Source organism: Ursus arctos, unplaced genomic scaffold (assembly GCF_023065955.2).
Source record: "Ursus arctos isolate Adak ecotype North America unplaced genomic scaffold, UrsArc2.0 scaffold_24, whole genome shotgun sequence".
NCBI lineage: Eukaryota > Metazoa > Chordata > Mammalia > Carnivora > Ursidae > Ursus > Ursus arctos.
In genome coordinates, this window is record NW_026622919.1 from 10,937,233 (window position 1) to 10,957,370 (window position 20,138).

General features: G+C 37.0%; 1 protein-coding gene across 5 annotated transcripts in view; it reads left to right on the forward strand.

The window, feature by feature from the left end:
- The window catches only part of ABCA6 (ATP binding cassette subfamily A member 6), a 72,726-nt gene that overhangs the window by 12,216 nt on the left and 40,372 nt on the right, over positions 1-20,138 (forward strand). For 3 of the 5 annotated variants that reach the window (XM_057317847.1, XM_044389099.3, XM_026512369.4), the window contains 10 exons: positions 736-836; positions 2,363-2,561; positions 3,619-3,780; positions 5,262-5,365; positions 5,740-5,966; positions 9,554-9,695; positions 10,470-10,655; positions 14,961-15,108; positions 16,675-16,840; positions 18,933-18,991. In XM_057317847.1, coding sequence (XP_057173830.1) covers positions 741-836; positions 2,363-2,561; positions 3,619-3,780; positions 5,262-5,365; positions 5,740-5,966; positions 9,554-9,695; positions 10,470-10,655; positions 14,961-15,108; positions 16,675-16,840; positions 18,933-18,991 — 1,489 coding nt within the window. In that variant the 5' untranslated portion in view covers positions 736-740. Of the gene's footprint in view, positions 1-732; positions 837-2,362; positions 2,562-3,618; positions 3,781-5,261; positions 5,366-5,739; positions 5,967-9,553; positions 9,696-10,469; positions 10,656-14,960; positions 15,109-16,674; positions 16,841-18,932; positions 18,992-20,138 lie in introns of all 5 variants that reach the window. The other 2 variants (XM_044389100.3, XM_026512368.4) reach the window with 1 other exon arrangement.

Genomic DNA, 20,138 nt, shown 5'->3' on the forward strand with positions numbered 1-20,138 from the left:
CTTTCTTTCTTTCTTTCTTTCTTTCTTTCTTTCTTCTTTGTTTACTTCCTTCCTTACTTCGTAGTTTGCTTCCTCAGTTATTCAGAAACTTTTGAATTCAGAAAAGTGAGATGACTTGTTTCTTCTTGTGTCTCACAATCAGGTTTCAGCTATTCTGAGTCTGGATTCAGCTAGCTGAGCCTAAAGCTGTTCAGTTTAATCTGGAAGTTAAATACTATAGGAAAACAGTTCATTGGGGTTACATCTAATAGACATAATTAATTATTCAAATGAATTTAACTAATCAGAATTTTGATTACTTTGATGGGCTCTGGCATTTCTATTTAAATGCAAAGAACAAAAAATTATTATTAATCAGATGAGATATAATTCAATTACTCTATTCATGTTGTTGAATTTCTGTTATAAAAGGTAAAAGAATGTGAAGTATCTTACAAGTTCTAAAATCTAATGATATCTTTTCTATTGTTATACTCTATATTTTTGTAAAATTGTGATACTGGCCATTATCTCCCCACCGTTACCCACTTTTCCAAATAGCTTACTATGAGTATACTTGACGTAAAATTTTGCAGTCATGTGTTATTAAAATAATATTTTAAATATTTTCCCCAAAATATGATCAAGATTTTTCTTTTTTCTTTTCTTCCCCACCTCCCAAGGTTTTTCTTATTACACTTATTTTTCTAGTTTATGTTCCATCTTGTTTACCTTTTCCTTGTTTCTTAATAGCAGACTAAATGCATATGAAACAGAAAAGTGTGTATCAGCAAACTCAAGCGCTTCTGTGCAAGAATTTTCTTCAGAAATGGAGAATGAAAAGAGAGAGCTTATTGGTATGTTTAAAAGTCTGCCTCTCTCGGCAGCTCACATTATTCTTTTATTTCACTGCTTAATGAGGCTCTTATTTTATATTTTAAGTAACAGACTGGATTTGTTGATTTTAAGGTTGCCTCACATTGTATGTGTCGAACTGAGAGACTCATAGTAGTCTGTGAAACAATGTAGAATTGCAAAGACTAAAACTATTTCTTATTTTTTTTAAAAGAGAGTAAGTGAAAATTTAATTGTATGGTAAATTATAGCAACTGTTAAAGCTGCTACCATATGTAATAAAATTAAAGAAATAATAAAAAGGATGCCTGGCAGATTGATTAATTTGAATTTGGGGGACTTATTTTCAAAGCCATGAATTTTCTACACAGTGATTATTTGCAAGAATTATGACCAAGTAACACCACTGATGGTCAGTTTGCATTAGGTAGGTAGGCTTTCTATAGGTAATAGCCCCAAATCTCAGGGGCTGAACTCAGCAAAGATTTATTTTTCACTCTGCTCATAGTCTAAATAAGGTTGGCAGTGAAATAAGGTGGAAGTGGGTCTGGAAGGTGAAGGAATCTCCTCCACACAATCGTTCAGGGACCCAGCCTTCTTCATCTAGGGACTCTGTCATCTCCCTAGGCCTTGGAGACCTCCCTGGGATCCTCTGCATCCAGTCAGACGATCAGGAAGTACAGGGCGATCTGGGTGGCTCAGGTGTTTGAGTGGCCGACTCTTGATTTCGGTTCAGGTCATGATCTCAGGGTCATGGGATTGAGCCCCGCAACGGGCTCCGTGCTCAGAGGGGAGTCTGCTTGAAAGTCTCTCTCTCTCTCCTCCCTCTCCATTTGCCCCTCCCCACCCCCACGCTCTCTCTCTAAAATAAATAAATAAATCTTAAAAAAAAAAAAAAGAAGAATTGGAAGTACAGGGACTGAGATAAAATATAGAAGGTTGTGCATGATTCCACGAGTCAGGCCTTGAAGGGGTACATAGCATTTCTGCCCACATTCCATTGGCTAGAACTCAATCACTTGGTACTACTTAATTTCCAGAGGCTAGGAATGTTGTCCAGCATTGTGCTAAGCAGGAAGAGATTACTGATATTGGTGAACCACTAGGCAGTCTCTACCACTCTGTTCTTTTTCTTTGATTTCCAATACAAGAGTGTGACAACTGACAAAAATGTTGCTATTTGCCGCCATGAACTCTGTCTGGGATAGTCTCCGTTTTATAGACTGTAAAGTCAGATGCCCATGCATCAGAATTGTCATCCTATTAGCCACTCTGTTAGTTTCTATGATAGCTTCTGCAGCAGTTCATGATTTAATGCAAAAGTTTAGTTCTAGTCTTTGAGAATGGTGTATGTGGCAACTATTTCAATATGCATTTTTTGTGGGGTTCCCTTTGCTCTGAAAAGCGGAGAGCAAAGACAAGCCAACCATGTGGCAAAACTGGAATTTGTCTTCAACGGCTCTTTGATATTGACTGAACTTTTTAAGGGAGTATAATCTAAATTCATTCTTTTTTTCCCTTGTTATAGGAATGGGCACTCCCAATACTTCTGGGATTGTACATGGGACTATTTTCACATTTCAGAGAAAACATGTATTTTCCTGGATTGCCTCCTCAAGATCTGGGAAGGGCAGATAATGTGAATAACTCTTTAGCTCTTGTATATACACCTATCTCTGATCTAACCCAGCAGATAATGAATAAAACAACATTTGCTCTTTTGAAAGGTAGGTGTATTAATGGCAAAAAAGAATTACTGATATTATTTTATATCTTTTTGATATGATGTATACATGTTTAATTTGAACTTAAAGTGGTCTATTATGCTAATTGTTTAGGCATCATGACAGCTTACAAATTTAATTAGCGTTTTATTTCTCTCATAACAAGTAGCCTTTTAAACCCTTTCAGCTTGATGGGGGTCCAGTGTAGGGAGGTCTACATTTCTACTGGAATTTACCTAAAACAATAAATGTATAATTTCAGATTTATAGCATAGTGTCTAGAAGAATATGTCATTTGTGGGTGCAGATGTTCTTAACATGGAAATATAGTGATTAAGGTTGATAACTCAGGAAAAGACATCTAAGTAAAAGAAATGAAGTCACGGTTATTAAGCAGTAATTTCAGAACCATGAAAAGGAAGGGGGGATAATCTAACGCTATCCTGTCTGCATATGGTATACTTTGTAAACATCTTTAAAGACCTTCACTCTAAATGAAGTCACTATGCAACTGAGATAACTAAGGTAAAATGTGTATTTCACTCAAGGGCAAGTGGGTGCAGTTTCGCTGTCTACTCCCTAATCCTTAATTTTTAATAAGTGACATTGCCGACTTTTAGAGTCACTTTGTGATCTTAGTTTCCTCACAAGGCAAAGATCAGATGAGGTATCTTTGCTTCAGTAAATCTGACATCTGGAATCCCTTGACTATATAATAACTACTCCGATTACCTCTATTTTTGTATCCCAATTCTCTTATGCATACTTACCCTAGCATAATATTTTATATACCTGAAACTTGTCATAATACTTGCCATTATTAAAAGAAAACACTACATTCTCATGCATATCTCCTGATTCTAGAATCTAAAACATTAAAAAAAAAAAACAAAAAACCAAAAAAACTTCCCTCCTTCCCTTTGGGATAAGTTTAATTTAAATGGAAAATGATTTTAGTTTAATTCCAGTGAAAAATATATGACGACACAGTTGGCTATCACATTCCATTGTGGTGAAACTGTATAATCCTGCATGTCTATTTTTACCTTGTCATTCACAGAAAGAAGGATCATTGGAGTACCGAATCAAAAATCCATGGATAAAATACTCCTAGACAATATCACTGGCATCGCGGGAATTGTCTTTAATGACACTTTCTCTTATAAGTTAAAATTTTTTCCGGGATATTACATTCCATTTTTGAAGGAAGATCTTTTCGCAGGTGACTTTCCATGTAAAAATATCGTAGCATTTTTCATGTTTTTAACATAAGGGATAGGTCAGGATGGGCAACAGAGATGCTTTTGATAGAACATGAGAAGATAGAGAAAGCACATTTTATTGCTAAACTTATTCCAAGGTCAATCATATCTTCCCAGTAGGAGATGACTCTTCAAACATTACTGAGTCATCCAACAGCTGTAAAGTGAATGTGCAGGTGCTCATTGCAGAGGATGCAGAGAGGGATCAAGACTGAGAGGTCCTAGCCTCAGCTGAGGTTCCAGGTTCGCAGGAAAGGCAGACATTGAACAGTTAATGACAAGTGCAAGGAAAGGTGCTGAGGATGGGAGGCTTCGACCAGGGGTTTCTGATAGGCTGTGGGATTAGAGAAGCCCTACCTGGCAAAGTGAGGTTTAAACTAATGAGAAGGAATAGAACATGGGTGGAGGCTACTAAAGGCATTGTATTTCAGAGAGAGGAAGGGCAAGTGTAAAGGTCCTGGGGTGACAACAGGCATCTGTTAGTATATGTGGAAGAAGAGCAGTTTAGCTGAACAGAGAACACTGAAAGGAATGAGGCTGAAGCTACCCCAGGGCTAGATCCTGTGACGTCCTACAAACCTAGGGTGATGGAGGGCTGTGGAGGTACTTTAATCAGGGCAGAGAAGTGATTAGATTCCCAAGCCCAAGGGAGCTCTCCAGATATAGCCCAGAGAATGGATTGCAGAGGGGTCAGGGAGAACGCAAGGAAGCATACCAAGGAGCTGATGGCGGCTTGGACCAGAGTGGAGGCAGCCGACGAGAGTGAATGGGTTTGAGGACTTTTTAGGAAGCAGAATTGATATGACTAATAGAGTTGGTTCTTTTCCATTCATTCACTGAGTGTCTACTATGTGTCCTGCACTGTTCTGGCCTTGGGGTGGAAGTGAGCATTAGAGCCTGCTGGCACGAATCGGTCCAGTCAGGGATGGGGGAGGGCAAAAACAATGCACTTTGCCAGGTGGTGATAAAACAACAAAGTAAAATACAGCAGGCTTAGAAGATAGAGCCTGAACGCTCTTTTAGATGTTGTTATTTGTGGTAACCAGGAAAGACCTCTGTGTTGAATTTGCTTTTGAGAAGAGGTAAGGATAGAGGGAAAGAGTGAGCCACGGATCCATCTGTAGGGAGAGCATATGAGAAAAAAAAATGGTAGCACTAGAATGCATTTAGCACTTTAAGGCAGAGCAAGCAATCCAGTATGGTTGGATCAGAGTGTTTGCTTTCATCTTCTTTTTATTTTCTAAGACTTTCTATGCCTGCTAACTATGGTCTCCATGAATAAAATTGCCTCATTAAGAACTTTCATTTGCTCTTCTTCTGTGTGGCTATACGTTCTGACTGGTGGAGATTCCTCTAGATTGTTTTCTCTTGGATTTTTGTTTTTTATTCTCTAATTGCTTTCATCTGATAATGTTGGTTATGCTTTTCTTTGTGCTTATAGCTCATTGTTGGAATATGGATGATGGGCATTCCTGTTCTCTTTCCAAATACTGGAGTAGTGGATTTGTGGCTTTACAAGCTGCAATTAATGCTGCTATCATACAAGTAAGAAAAGTTCTAATAATTAAAGTAAGCTAATTCCATAGGCATCAGATTTTGATGGAAGATGATATATACTCAGGTTTTCATGTTTATATAGTGAAGCAGGTGCACAGAGGTGGAATTTGGATTTAGGCAAAGGAACACATTGTTTTTGTTTTTAACTTTAAGTTTTCAAGTAGTTTCAGAATGTCAAGGAATTGCAAAAACAAGGTGCAGGGAGGTCCATGTACCCTTCATCCAGTTTCTCCTAACTGTTCTATCTTGCATAACCACAGAACAATATTAAAATCAGGAAATTGATATTGGTATAATATCCATAGCTTATTCAGATTTCTGTTTGTCAAATAATGACTTTATTTGTTTAAACCCTGCTGTAGATCGCAACAAATCACTCCGTCGTGGAGGAATTGATGTCACTTACTGCTGTAAATATGAAGACTTTGCCTTTTATATACAAAGGTGTTCTTCAAAAGGAGCTGTTTATTTTCTACTGCCTGCTTTACTTTTTTCCATTTATATATTTTGTATCACTTAATGTTACAAAAGAGAGAAAAAAGTGCAAGGAGTTTATGAAAATGATGGGTCTGCAAGAATCAGCCTTCTGGTGAGTGAGCGATTCAAGCAGTGCTAATAAATGAATAATCACAAATTTGGAAGCAGTAAAAAAGTTATTATTTCAAAAAGTATGGGTTAAGCTTGACACATTGCCTCGCTCTTCTTTTGTTCTCGTTTTTTATTTACTCCTTTTAAAATGTTGCTATGCAAAATAGCGATTGTAATTTGCCGAGCACTTTCTCCATGCCATGAGTATGTTAAGCTAATGCTGTGATAGAGGTTCCATGAAGATCAAAGAGAGTAAAAGAGTTGCCCAATGTCAAATGGATGATGTCTACCAGAGCTGGGACTCCAGCCCAGCTGCCCTGATTGCAACTTTCCTGCTTGGTCTGCCCACAGTTATCATTTGATTTCTCCATGCTTCCTCATGTTGAAAAAAGTACGATCCTATAATGGCTAGCTTGTGGTCAGAGGTTTAGTCACCAGGGGTGTATTTTTTGCAGCACTTAAGTGCCATATGTTGGAGTTGAGATAGCGCATGAAATGTGCCCAGCACATACAGCACTTAGGATGGCACATAAGGTCTTAGTAAGAGCATTTGCTTCATACACTGATATATTTGTGTCTTGCCTCGTTCATTAATGATTTAAATGATTTAAAAATAGATATATTTAAACATACCTATATTTATTTACATATCTGTCTACATGTATTTGTATTATAATAAAAACAAATAATTGAGGAATAGAAATGAGAACCTAACAAAGTGATAAGTAGCTAAGACTAGCAGATAAAAATGCAAATCATAGGGGCGCCTGGGTGGCACAGCGGTTAAGCATCTGCCTTCGGCTCAGGGCGTGATCCCGGCGTTATGGGATCGAGTCCCACATCAGGCTCCTCCACTGTGAGCCTGCTTCTTCCTCTCCCACTCCCCCTGCTTGTGTTCCCTCTCTCGCTGGCTATCTCCATCTCTGTCGAATAAATAAATAAAATCTTTAAAAAAAATGCAAATCATACAAGTTCGAAGCTTCCAACAGGCCAAAGCAGAGAATTCTGCAATGTAATTAGTTACAATATTCATGTTGTCTAGGAAAAGGAAAAAAGGAGAAATAATCTGTTTCTTTTACCCTAAAAAAAACTTAACATTTTTCAATATTGAATCCTGGAAGATATTTCTTTGTATAGTCTCCCTATCAAGAGAATTACTCTTTAGGAATGTAGGACTATCTGGAATGGGTAAGGAACTCTTTGCAAGCCACATGTTCTCTGAAATAAAATTATGGTCAAGGAAATTTTAAATTTTATATAAAGTATATTTGATTAAAAGAGGGAGTTTTGGGGCACCTGGGTGGCGTCTGCCTTTGGCTCAGGGCGTGATCCTGGCGTTCTGGGATCCAGCCCCACATCAGGCTCCTCTGCTGGGAGCCTGCTTCTTCCTCTCCCACTCCCTCTGCTTGTGCTCCCTCTCTCGCTGGCTGTCTCTCTTTCTGTCAAATAAATAAATAAAATCTTTAAGAAAAAAAAAAAAAAGAGGGAGTTTTGATTCTAATATACCTTAATCATGAAATAGAAAAAGAGGAAACTATTTCTGAAACAAAAAAGGAAGTAGAAAAGTGAATTTTGGCAAATGCAAAGGACTGAATAGAGGTCTGTTAGGAGGGAAGAGGCAGGAAATCTGTGTAAAAAGGACAATTTTTCAGTCCAGGGAATATCCTGTGAGGCAGCATCCTGCAGTTACCTGAGAATAGGCAGGCACAAGTCAACTCTACCTTAAAATCAGAAAGGTATTGGGTATTTAGATGTGGGTTCATTCTCAGGATAAATGCTTCCTAGTATGCATGTAACCTAAATTTAGCAAAATGAATTTATATGTCCTTAAAACTAAGAAGGAAAACAAATCTGAAATGTCTTTATTAAGTATGCGGTGTCTATTGGAAATGAATTTTATGGCAACCTTCTTTTTTAAGTAATGCAATAAATGTGAAATGCATCCACATTTATTATTTCAGTGTGATGCCTGCATTGCTTTGTTTTTATCATGAAGGTTTTCATTGCTTTATTAACATCTCCCCCCCACCCCAGCTCCCTGCAATGAGTTCCCTTTTCTAGGTAATGTTTTAAGTTCCTTCATTTGTAATTCTCCTACTCTATAGATTTTCAATTCCTACCTATAGTAGTTCCCTTCTGTACTCAGGAAGTGGATTGTGCAGAATGCCCAAATGCTTTCCAAAAACGCTGATGTTTCTAACAAAGTCTGAATCATTGTAATGACATGACCTTTAAAAAGAAGTCGAATAAGCAGTAATTAAACCTGTTGTACTGGGACATATTCATGCAAGTTCCTGGTTTTAATAGGCTCGCTGTTTTTTTCAGCTGTTGAATTCTTATTTAGTTATGCAATTTTATGTAGAGGAAAAGATCTGTGGCCTAGGAAGGACTGCAACAAATCTTAGCTTTGTTATTGATTTACTTTGTTGACCTTGAAAAGGCCCATTAAGTAATAATAGGAACTACAGTTTACTTATCTGGAAAATGAGAAGCTTGGACTCAAACACCCTGCAGGCTTGTTAGATCTAAGACTGAATACTCTTTCTTAGTAACTACCTCATAATCATGTGAACACCAGCTCATCTAAAGCAAAGCAGTGTGAACACTTAAGGGTATACCATTATTTAGATCAGTTTAAGAAAGAAATTGTTAGTAGAAATAGCAATAGTAGGATGGGCTTTGTGGAGTTACAAAATTTCCGTTTTCTACTACTAGGGAGAGTGGAGGGAGAGTGGAGGTCCTGCCAGCTGAGATCCTCAAAAAATGGTCAAATTATCATCTGCCCCCAATGCTTCCATGGTTACTTGATTGGTCCGCAGCTGTTAAATTTCCTCCCACTTCTACAATTAGAACATCTCGGTAATATGTGATAACATTAAAGATACAAAAAACTTAATCTCTTTAACTCAGCAGTTATACCTTAGGGAAAATTTTGTGCATTTTCCAAAAAAGAAAAGTACAAGAGTGTTCTTTTCTTTTCTTTTCTTTTCTTTTCTTTTCTTTTTTTAAATTAGTGTCAGAGGTAGAATTCAGTGATTCATCAGTTGCAGATAACAACCGGTGCTCATTCCCTCAAGTGCCCTCCTTAATGCCCATCCCCCAGTTACCCCATCCTCCTACCAGCCTCCCCTCCAGCAACCCTCAGTTTGTTTCCGACAGTTAAGAGTCTCAATTTTCATCTTATTTTATTTTTCCTTCCCAAGTACAAGAGTGCTCTTAGCAACAATGCATCAGAAATAAAAATTGGAAACAACCTAAATGTCCATGGGCAGAAAAACTTTGGGATATATTCAGACAATGAAATATTACACAGCAGTGTATAATATTGTATATGTTTATTGATAAAAGCAAGCAGAAGAACACATTCAAGATGATACTATTTATGTAGTGTTCATACTGTTTATACAATATGTGAACACAGAGCTGCTGTCTACTTCCATGCCAATGTGATATTAGTAATCTTGTAGTTATTAATCTAAGTGGCAAGTAGAAGGTTAAATATTGTACTATTCTTTAGATATTTTTGTATGTTTTAAATATTTCATAATGAAGTTAAAATAATTGAAATAACTTTTTGTCTTTTTTTAGGCTCTCCTGCGGTTTAATCTATGCTGGCTTCACCTTCATTATTTCCATGATGATTACAGTTATCATAACATCTACCCAAATTATAGTCATGACGGGCTTCACGGTCATATTTACACTCTTTTTCTTATATGGCTTATCTTTGGTAAGTTCATACATTTATTACCACATTCTCTGCTTTAGGTCTTAATTATCTGTAGCAAAAATTCATTTCTCTGGAGGTTATTATAGTTATTTCCTTAATGTCCATTGTGTGTGTGTGTGTGTTTGCTAGAGAAAGTCTCTATGATAGTGTGAGAAAATGATGTAAAGTAAATAAAATTGGACCTCTCTTTTGCATAGAGTTCTGAATTAATGAAATGATGCATCAAAAAGAAAAAAAATTCTGATTCTGAAAATATTTGGCTCTAAGGCTTTTCTAGAAGATTTTAGTGAGGATGCCCTTGAGGGGAGGACCCATCTCTTTTCCCCAAAGGTTCTCTGTAACATGGTGGCTTTCACAGTATTTCCCTCTTGACACTCCACCTTGCCCTCACTCCCCATGTCATGCCTCTTCCTTCGTGTAAAACAAGAGCCTCTAAATTCTGCAGAGGGTATGTGGATGCCCTTTGTTAATATATTAATGTAGGCTCTTCCAGTGTTTCCAAGTCTGCATTTCTATTCTTTCCTCAACTCTCACACAGCTTCTCCGTGCCCTTTCTTTAGCAACTAAAGCCCAGAGTAGTTGAGGAGGACAGAAAAGGATCCTCTTTACAAAAGGGTTGAGGAAAGGGCTGAGCATTGTTATACCTAAATATTTTCATCACCGTCTCACTGATAAATACTTACGTTATGATCTAAAGATCCGTATTGTATTGTGCTGCCAATGATTCTCAGTGAACTAAATCTGTTTAACGACCAGATGTCTTCTCTCTTTCAGATAACTTTAACATTCCTGATGAGCGTGTTGTTAAAGAAAACTCTCCTCACCAATTTGGCTCTGTTTCTCCTCGATGCCTTTTGTGGGGGTGTGGGATTCGCTGTATATTATAGACAACTTCCTTCCTCTTTGGAGTGGATTTTCAGTATTTGCAGCCCCTTTGCCTTCACTGCTGGAATGAGTAAGGTAAGAAAGTAGTTCATTGGTTTATTACTGAACTTTCAAAAGAATTTGATATTGCGTGATTCCTTATAATCAAACACTCTTTCAAATTAAGAGCATTTATTCTAAACAATTTTTCCCCTAAAGCTAGATTTGAAAGTGTTATTATTGCATTGTAGAAAAATCACCATCACACAAGGAAACTTAAATAAAAACGTCTTGACTAGGACAGATTTTCACCTCTCAGGTGTATTTTCATTTTGAAGTATTCTCTTCTTGTTTTTCATGTGCAACTGTTTACCTTTCCTCGTACTTTATATAATGAAGGCATTCTCTAGCTAATTATTGTGTAAACCTCTGTTTGAAACCTCAAATCTGAACATTTTCAGGACTATAAAGAGTTTAACAAATACTTATAAAGTATGTCAAAGTATTCATGAACCAGATCAAGAAATAGAAGGCTGCCACAACTCCGAAACTCCTCCAGACACTCCTTCCTCCTAAAGATAGAAGTGTTGTGATCATCAATTCCTGCCTTTTCATTTATCACCTAATGTGTGTTCCTAAGTATAATTTTTTTAGTGTTGCCTGCTTTCAACTTTATATAAGTGATACTCTCCAAAGTGCTTTTTTTAAAAATCTGACTTTTTCCCCAACATTATGTTTTTAGATCTCATCCATAGTTGGAGTGTTGCTGTAATAGACTGTTACATAGTATGTGACTCCGTGTCATACGTAGTATGTTATGTAGTACGTGACTATGCTATCGATTTTCTTATTGATGAACAAAAATACTTTCCAGTTTTTGACTAATGTTAACTCTGAAAAAAAAATCTTATGCATATTTCCTAGTGAAAATGGGCATTCAGTTCTGTTTGGTATATATGTAGGAGTTAAATAGCAGGACCTAGGGTATGTATATCTTAATCTTCATAGCTACTGCCAAATATTTTTCCAAAGTGATTGCATCAATTTACTTTTGCACCAAGAGTTTCAGAGTTACAGTTGCTCCAAATCTTTACTGGCATTTGGTATTGTCCGCCTTCCAAATTTTAAACATTCTGGTGGATCTGCAATAATAATCCTTTTGGTATTAATTTGCATTTTTCTGATTTTATAATGAAATTTAATTCTTTTTCATATGCATAGTGGCATTTTGGTTTTTCTCTTTTGTAAAACGCCTATCCAGGTTTTTCCCCCATTTTTTAAAAAATATTTTTTTTTAATTCACTTGAGAGAGAGAAAGAGCCCGAGCGAGCACTTGAGCAGGGAAGAGGGGCAGAGGCAGAGGGAGAAGCAGACTCCCTGCTGAGCAGGGAGCCTGACCCAGGGCTCAACCCCAGGACCCCAGGATCACAACCTGAACTGAAGGCAGACACTTAACCAACTAAGGCATCCAGGCGCCCCTTTCCCCCATTTTTAAACTGACTTAGTATCTTTCCTTGTTACTTTGTATGGATTTCTTATATATACACTGGATATGAGACATTTTTCAGTGATTTGTTGCTGACATTTTTACTCTCTTAGTTTACAAGGTTCATTACAAGGTGCTTTTAATTTACAAGGTTCTTACTTTTGATAAAGTCCAGTTTGTCAAGTTTTCTTCTCTGTCGAGTGCTTTTGTATCTTTAAGAAATCATTGCGTTCCCCAAGGTTATAAAGATAATCTCCCATGTTTTTATCTGGAAGCTCAGTTGATTCTACTTTTATATTTAGATATAAAATCCATTTCAAAATAACTTTTGTGTATCTATAGGTAGAAGGGTATTAATTTTTCTACATGAATATCCAATTTCGTCTGTTTCATTTATTGAAAAGGCATCCTTTCCCTGAATGAATTGCAGTATTTCCTTTGTCACAGCTCAGCCAATCATGTCTTGACCCATCTGTCTATCCTTGCACTGTTGCCACATTGTCCTAATTGTTTTTGTTGATATGTCTTGATATCTGGTAGTAATAATTTTACCACTTGATTTTCTTTTCCAAGGGACTTTTTTCTATTCTAGGTTCTTTGAATGCTGTAAATTTTAGGATTAACCTATCATGTTACGCGCACATATATATGTATACACAAAGCTGTTGACATTTTGGTACAGTTGAATTTTTCAATCAATTTGAGGGAAATTGACACTTTTTTTAAAAAAAGATTTTATTTATTTATTTGACAGAGATAGAGACAGCCAGCGAGAGAGGGAACACAAGCAGAGGGAATGGGAGAGGAAGAAGCAGGCTCATGGTGGAGGAGCCTGATGTGGGGCTTGATCCCGGAACGCCGGGATCACGCCCTGAGCCGAAGGCAGACGCTTAACCGCTGTGCCACCCAGGCGCCCTGAAATTGACACTTTTTAAAAAGATTTATTTATTTAAGAGAGAGTGAGAGAGAGAGAGAGAGCACTTGTGGCAGGGAGGGGCAGAGGAAGAGGGAGAGAGAGAATCTCAAGCAGACTTCTCACTGAGTGCGGAGTCCAGCTCAGGGGGTGGATCCCATGACCCTGAGATCATGACCTGAGCTGAAATCAAGAGCTGGACATTTAACTGACTGAGCCACCCAGGCACCCTGATACTTTTTTTTGATCATGAACATAACATATCTTCACATTCACTTTCCCTTAGTAATTGTTTTAGTTTTAAGTATTGAGCCTTGCACATTTTTTATATATTCCAAAGTTTTTGATACTTTTGATGCCATTATAAATAGCATCTGTGTTTAAATTCTTATTTTTAAATGTTTGCTGTTAATGTAGAGAGATGCAACAGATTTCTGTAAATTGGCACTGTAACCAGTCTTCTTGCTATATTCTTTTATTAAAACTAGTATTTTTCTGGGCTTTATCTTGGGATTTTCTTACATATAATCATGATGTCTACAAATAATGAAGGTTTATTTTTTCCTTTTGCAGTTCTAATGCCAGTTATTTTTCTTGTCTTATTGCAGAGACTGGGACCTTTAGTACAGTGTTGAATAGAAATACAAGTAAAGGAAAAGCTTTTAACATTTCATAATAAGCATGATTTTTGGTGTTGGTCTTTGTACATCTATTTTACCAGGTTAAAGAAAATTGCTTTTTTGTTTAATTTGTGAAGAGACTTTCTTTATTATAAGTGGGTATTAAATTGTATCAAATGATTTTTGTTCATCTAATTGATTAACCACATTAGTGTCTCCTTCAATCTGTTTTATATTGAGTTACATAGATTGATCTTAAAATGTCAACCCAGGGGCGCCTGGGTGGCGCAGTCATTAGGCGTCTGCCTTCGGCTCAGGGTGTGATCCCAGCCTTCTGGGATCGAGCCCCACATCAGGCTTCTCCACTAGGAGCCTGCTTCTTCCTCTCCCACTCCCCCTGCTTGTGTTCCCTCTCTTGCTGTCTATAAGTAAATAAAATCTTTAAAAAAAAAAATGTCAACCCAGACTTGCATTCCCAGAATAACTCAACTTTGTCATGAAATGTTAAGATTTTAACACAAATAGAGTTGTATATTGCCTTGTGTGAGGAACTGGGCTTGAGAGCTGGACTTCCTGTGCTCTGAATTCACCTTTGATGCTCCTTACTGTGATTTTGACTTTAGTGGGTTAAGCTACTCAATTTCTATTTGCTTCACTTCCACCACATGTAAAATGAACATAAAAATGATAAGGTTTGCCCTGGGGGGTTAGGTGAGGATTAAATGAGATATTATAAAAAGTCTTAGAATAACACCTAGAACATAACACCTATTGTTACATGACAGAATTATAAACATATCTTTATTTGCAGTAATAACTAGAAAAAGAAGTTCTCTTATCATCATCCTACTATGATGGTTCAAACAATTCTTCATATTCTTTCTAAAATGTGTATTTTCTGCTGCATAGAGTAGATATTTTGCAATATTACAATGACTTTATGAACACAAAAAAATGACTTATCATTTAAATTCATATTCTTAGGGGCACCTGGGTGGCTCAGTTGGTTAAGCATCTGCCGTCAGCTCAAGTTATGATCCCAGGACCTGTGTTGGGCTCCCTGCTTAGTGGGGAGTCTGCTTCTCCTGCTCCCTCTCCCCCCTGCTCATGCTCTCTCTTTCTCTCTCTCTCAAATAAATAAATAAATAAATAAAATCTTTTTAAAAAATTCCTGCTCTTAGAGCATCATGTTTTTTAAGTCAGTATTTCCTTCTTATAATCCTTGGATTGCTGTCAAATAGAAATAGTTACACCAATAGCTTCATTATAAGTGTTTCTCAAAACAGCTGTTTAATAAAGTGATAATTCTTGCTGCTATGCTGAATTATTTGTATGTATTTTTCTTAAAAATTTATTAATTATTATTTTTGTCTGAATCTTAGATTATCTACTTGGATAATACTATGAATGGTATAATTTTTCCTGACCCTTCAGGAGACTCATATGTAATGATTGCAACTTTTTCCATATTGGCTTTTGATGCACTTTTCTACTTGGCATTGGCATTATACTTTGACAAAATCTTACCTTGTAAGTAAAAGTGGCTTTTTTCTGACCTCTGCACATATTGATCACATTATACATTTTTACTGAAGGTTATATAAATGTATATTAAGAAAAAAAGAATAGCAAATATTTCCCATCACAAGCTGAATGAGTTCTTTATTTCTACTTCAGAGTTTTAATGGTTTGAATTTCTATGTAAAAACAGTTATTCTTCTGATTTTAATAATATACATTACAAATATATGGTAATTAAATAATGTTACTTTTTTTTCAAGAATCCCTGAACATGTTTTCAAAGAACGGTATTTAAGATTTGTTTCAGTACATGGGGCGCCTGGGTGGCACAGCGGTTAAGCGTCTGCCTTCGGCTCAGGGCGTGATCCTGGCGTTGTGGGATCGAGCCCCACATCAGGCTCCTCCACTATGAGCCTGCTTCTTCCTCTCCCACTCCCCCTGCTTGTGTTCCCTCTCTCGCTGGCTGTCTCTGTCTCTGTTGAATAAATAAATAAAAAAATCTTTAAAAAAAAAAAAAAAGATTTGTTTCAGTACAAGCTGAAATAAATTAGTTCTTAACATGGCTTTGGCTAGTGTAGAGCCATCATATGGTGAAAGTGCTTCTTAATAAATAGTTCTTGGGGCATCTGGGTGGCTCAGTCAGTTGAGCACCTGACTCTTGGTTTCAGCTCAGGTCATGATCTCAGACCAGAATTCCTTCACACATGCTAGCATCAGAATGCTTTTTTTTCCTTGCACAATCTTATTTATTTATCTTATTTTTTATCTTCTTTCCACTTTGTATTTAAAGCTGTCATGTATGTTTCTATGCAATTATTAAATATATTTCTATCTTTCTGTGACTTCTGGTTTAATATCTGAAAGCTCTTAGTAACAAATCCTACTTCATTGTCTTAAATTTGGAAAATGATAATATATTTATCCTGAACAGATACAATTTCTTCCTGTACTTTGCATTCACATACCATATGGATTTCAGTATTATGTCCAATCATATAGTTGTGATCAAGTGATTTTTTTTTTTCAGAGAGAGAGCGAGAGCACCTTGAGTGAGGGGAGGGGCAGAGGAAGAAAGAAAATCTTAAGCTGGCTTCATGCTCAGCACAGAGCCTGATGTGGGGCTGGATCTCACCACCCTGAGATCATGAGATGAGCCAAAATCAAGAGTTGGTTGCTTAACTCAGTGAGTCAACCAGGAGCCCCTGTGATCAAGTGATTTCTTAAGTTCACAAACATGTTTCAGTTGTTTCTATTTGCTGATTAGGGCTTTCCCCCTAAATATTTGGTTTCATTCATCCTAAATACCTTTGAGATCACATTTTTTCAGAACTTTGGTTTATATATACTTTCTTCAAAGTTCTATTATGTTGTTTAACTTTTGGGATCATATGTTATTTCCTTTGAATTTTCATTTTTACTTTATGACAAGTTTTGTTTTCAATAATAGGAAGTTAGAAAAGAATTTCTCTACGATGCTTAAAAGTTTAAGATACTCTGCACTATTTTGAATAAGGCTTCTTTACTCATTGTTCTAATATGACTGATCCAATATTTTATTGCCTCTTGATTAATTAGATGGAGATGAGCGCCATTATTCTCCATTATTTTTCCTGAACTCATCTTGTTTCCAACATCAGAGGACTAATAATAAGGTCATCGAGAAAGAAATAGATCCTGAGCATCCCTCTGAGGATTATTTTGAACCAGTTGCTCCAGAATTCCAAGGAAAAGAAGCCATCAGGTATTCACTCTTACAGCAACATGTGGGTGCAAGGCAAATTAATTACTGACCAACAGCAGCAGGGTGAGCCTGGGCAAAATATTGAAGAAGAAATTTGTCTTTGTGAATGTTACTTTGAACTCTTCCACGTGACCACCAATATCTCCTGACTGCTCCTTGAAAGGAAAATTCTCTTTGCTTGGCTCCATATAATGTTACCACATCACCCTCCACCTTATCTCCCTCCTTATTTCTGTGTTGATTCCCCTTTTCACAGGTGCTCTCGCCTTTATAACCAATGAGCACTTCCTCTTTCCCTAGCCACCTGTTAGCTATACACATCTGGAAGTATAGAGAAATTCATGCAGAGTTCTAACCAGAACCAGTATCTTGGCTATGTAAAAATATCTATTTTTTTATTCACAGCTGGCTCCCTCTCAGCTATTATCCCCCTCCCAATTTTCCTTCTCTGGGGGCATTTGTATGCACAACTATCCATTTCTATAACTTCTGCTTATTCATGCAGCATTCCCAGAACATAAGCAGAATGTCTGCCCCAAACAAATGGCTGTCTTCATCTCTGAAATCCAGAAGCAACCGGCTGCTCCTAGATGGAAGTTTCTTTATTAAAATAAAACATAAAACCCCCATTTCAATGGGAGTCCATCCCCCTGTGCAAGGAAAGGCAGCGATAAAATACCCCGTCAGATTCAATACCTTTTAAGCCTTTCTCTTTTTATGTTTCCTGACTCTTTGGTTAAACCCCCACTGCCAGCATCCTGGTTGGATAGATTTCCTTATGTTTATTTTGACCTGTGCTCAGAGAAAAGGGTGGCTAAATTCTGTTTCCCTTTGAATTTGAAAATGCATTGTACATGATCTTATGTAGTCATGACATCTCTAATCTGTTGAGCCTGGTTCCTACCTTGTCCTGCATTAGTTTCCGTTGGGATTCTAATGTGCATTCAAGTTCGGTAATCACTCATTTAGAGAGGTGTGTGTGTATGTGTGTGCATGTGTGTGATATTCAGATGAAACCTTTAGATGTGGGAGCCTGATGCTCAGGGAAAAGGATAGGGTCAACATTAGGTTGGTGTTGAAACCATGATGATCAATAAGATAACCCATCAAGAGAGTCTAGAGTGAAAAGACCATAATGTACATGGAGAACCTGTGGAACACCAAGATGATGTATTTGGCAGAAGAAGAGGACCTTTCAAGGAAACAGAGAAGGACGCGTCGGGATGAGCACTGGGTGTTACATGCAACTAATGAATCATTAATCACTACAACAAAAACTTATGATGTACAATAAGCTGGCTAACTGAACGCAATAATTTTAAGAAGGAAACAGAGAAAGGACATTTAGAAAGATAGGAGGGAAACCAGTAAGTCAAATGTTACCTTGAATGTAGGCACTTTCAACAAGGACAACATCACCAGTAGCAACTCGTAATCCCATAAGTAAGGCTAGAAAAGTCTTTGTTACATTTGGTGATTTAGGAGGCCTCTAATGATTTTAGTATGAAGAGGTTCACTACAGTAATGGACTCAGAAACCAGAGCAATTGAGGAGAAAGTGAGAAGGTGGACATGGCAAGTTTATATTCTTACTTTGACAAAAATGTTTAAAAATATGGAGAGGAGAGAAATCTGATTGAATCCAAAGCAGAGTTACGGGCCAAAGGGAAACTATCAGAGAGGAAACTATAGAAAATGCAGGTGATAGAAGGTCTGATTAATGAGCAAGTTTGAAGGGAATGGGGGTGGGGTGGGAGGTGATAGTCAAAGAGTACAGATAAATGAGCTGATCTTGTACAGAGGAGGAAACACCAAGTATTCTAGGGCTAGAGAAAGAAGTGAGAACAATTTCAAAGTGTTCTGCTTTTCTAAAGCAAAACACTAATCATTTTGTTGTAACTTTCCAAAGAGACACTTTCATTTTCTCTCTCAGGGGAAATGATTAATCAAAAATAAGTCTTTGTCTTTCTGAGTACACTGGTTATGCCATCCCCTACTTCTCATAAAGAGGTTGATGGATCTATCACTTTGACTGGGGTTGTTCCTGATCCCTACTCTGTGTTGGCTGAGTAACACCACTTCTGTCATTTCAGGATCAGAAATGTTCAAAAAGAATATACAGGAAAGTCTGGGAAAATGGAAGCATTGAAAGGTAAAGACAAACATTGTCTTGTTGACTTCTTTATTACAAAAAACGGGGAAAATTCCGTGTGAAAACTTTGTGAATGTAGATAAGCAAAACGGAAAAAGAAAACGATACAAACAATCTAACTCCATCCCTTGGAGATTAACCGTGATTAAGAGCTGGCTATAACATCCTTCTGGATGTTTCATGGATCTATTAATTTACAAGAACGGGGTCATGCAGTGAAAAGTGTGATTTCACTTTGTTTTTAAAGATGAGTTTGCAAAAAAACATATTGTATTTCATTTGCACCGTGAGGAAAAAACATCTAGACTTAAAATTTATATATTTTTTATACCAGCCAGGGAACCTACGTAGTTTCTATGTACCAGTGAGATTAACTAAAACGAGACGAGTAACACCACTGACAATGAATTAAATTTCACAAGTCGCTATCCCCAGGGCAAACACAGTTATAATTTTGAATCAACCAATGTATCTGATACTAAATTCTAACAAATATAGTTTTCTATAACAAGCATTGAAGTAAACATCCAAGTTAGTGGCTGCATTTCATAGAGGACAGCTTGCTTTTATTAATAATGGTTTTTAAGAAGACTGTAATTGATTTTTTACAAGAGAAGGAAGCCTTAAAAGTTACAAAAGCATAACCACAGACCTCCCCTAAGGTTGAGAGTTCTCATCATGTGCATTGCATTTACTTTCTAGCAGATAGTGTCCCTTAACTCGATCTTATTTATTCCTCTGAGATCATTTCTCACTTTGAGAGTTTCCTGTACCTGGGTCAGCAAATTTATTCTCACCCCAGATTTGTCCATCCAATGCCATCTAGATCTGTGGTCTCTTTCTTTAATTTTAGCCAAGGATGTATTTAAGTACTTTTTAAAATTGTCATTTCAATTTCCAGAGTGCATTATGAACTACTTTTGTACTCATCAATAACCACGAACTACTTTTTACATCTAGACATCTTCAAAAAAAACCCTAAAAATGAAAAACAATGAATATCAGTGCATAGAAAACTATATGAAATCACCAGTTACAGCTGCTCTTTGGGAAGTAAGGGGGGAGCTGCACTCTCTCCACCTTCTCTCCATGCGACTAGCTCCTGTAGTAACTTTGGAACCTTCGGGAACACACTTTGAAGTCCTTA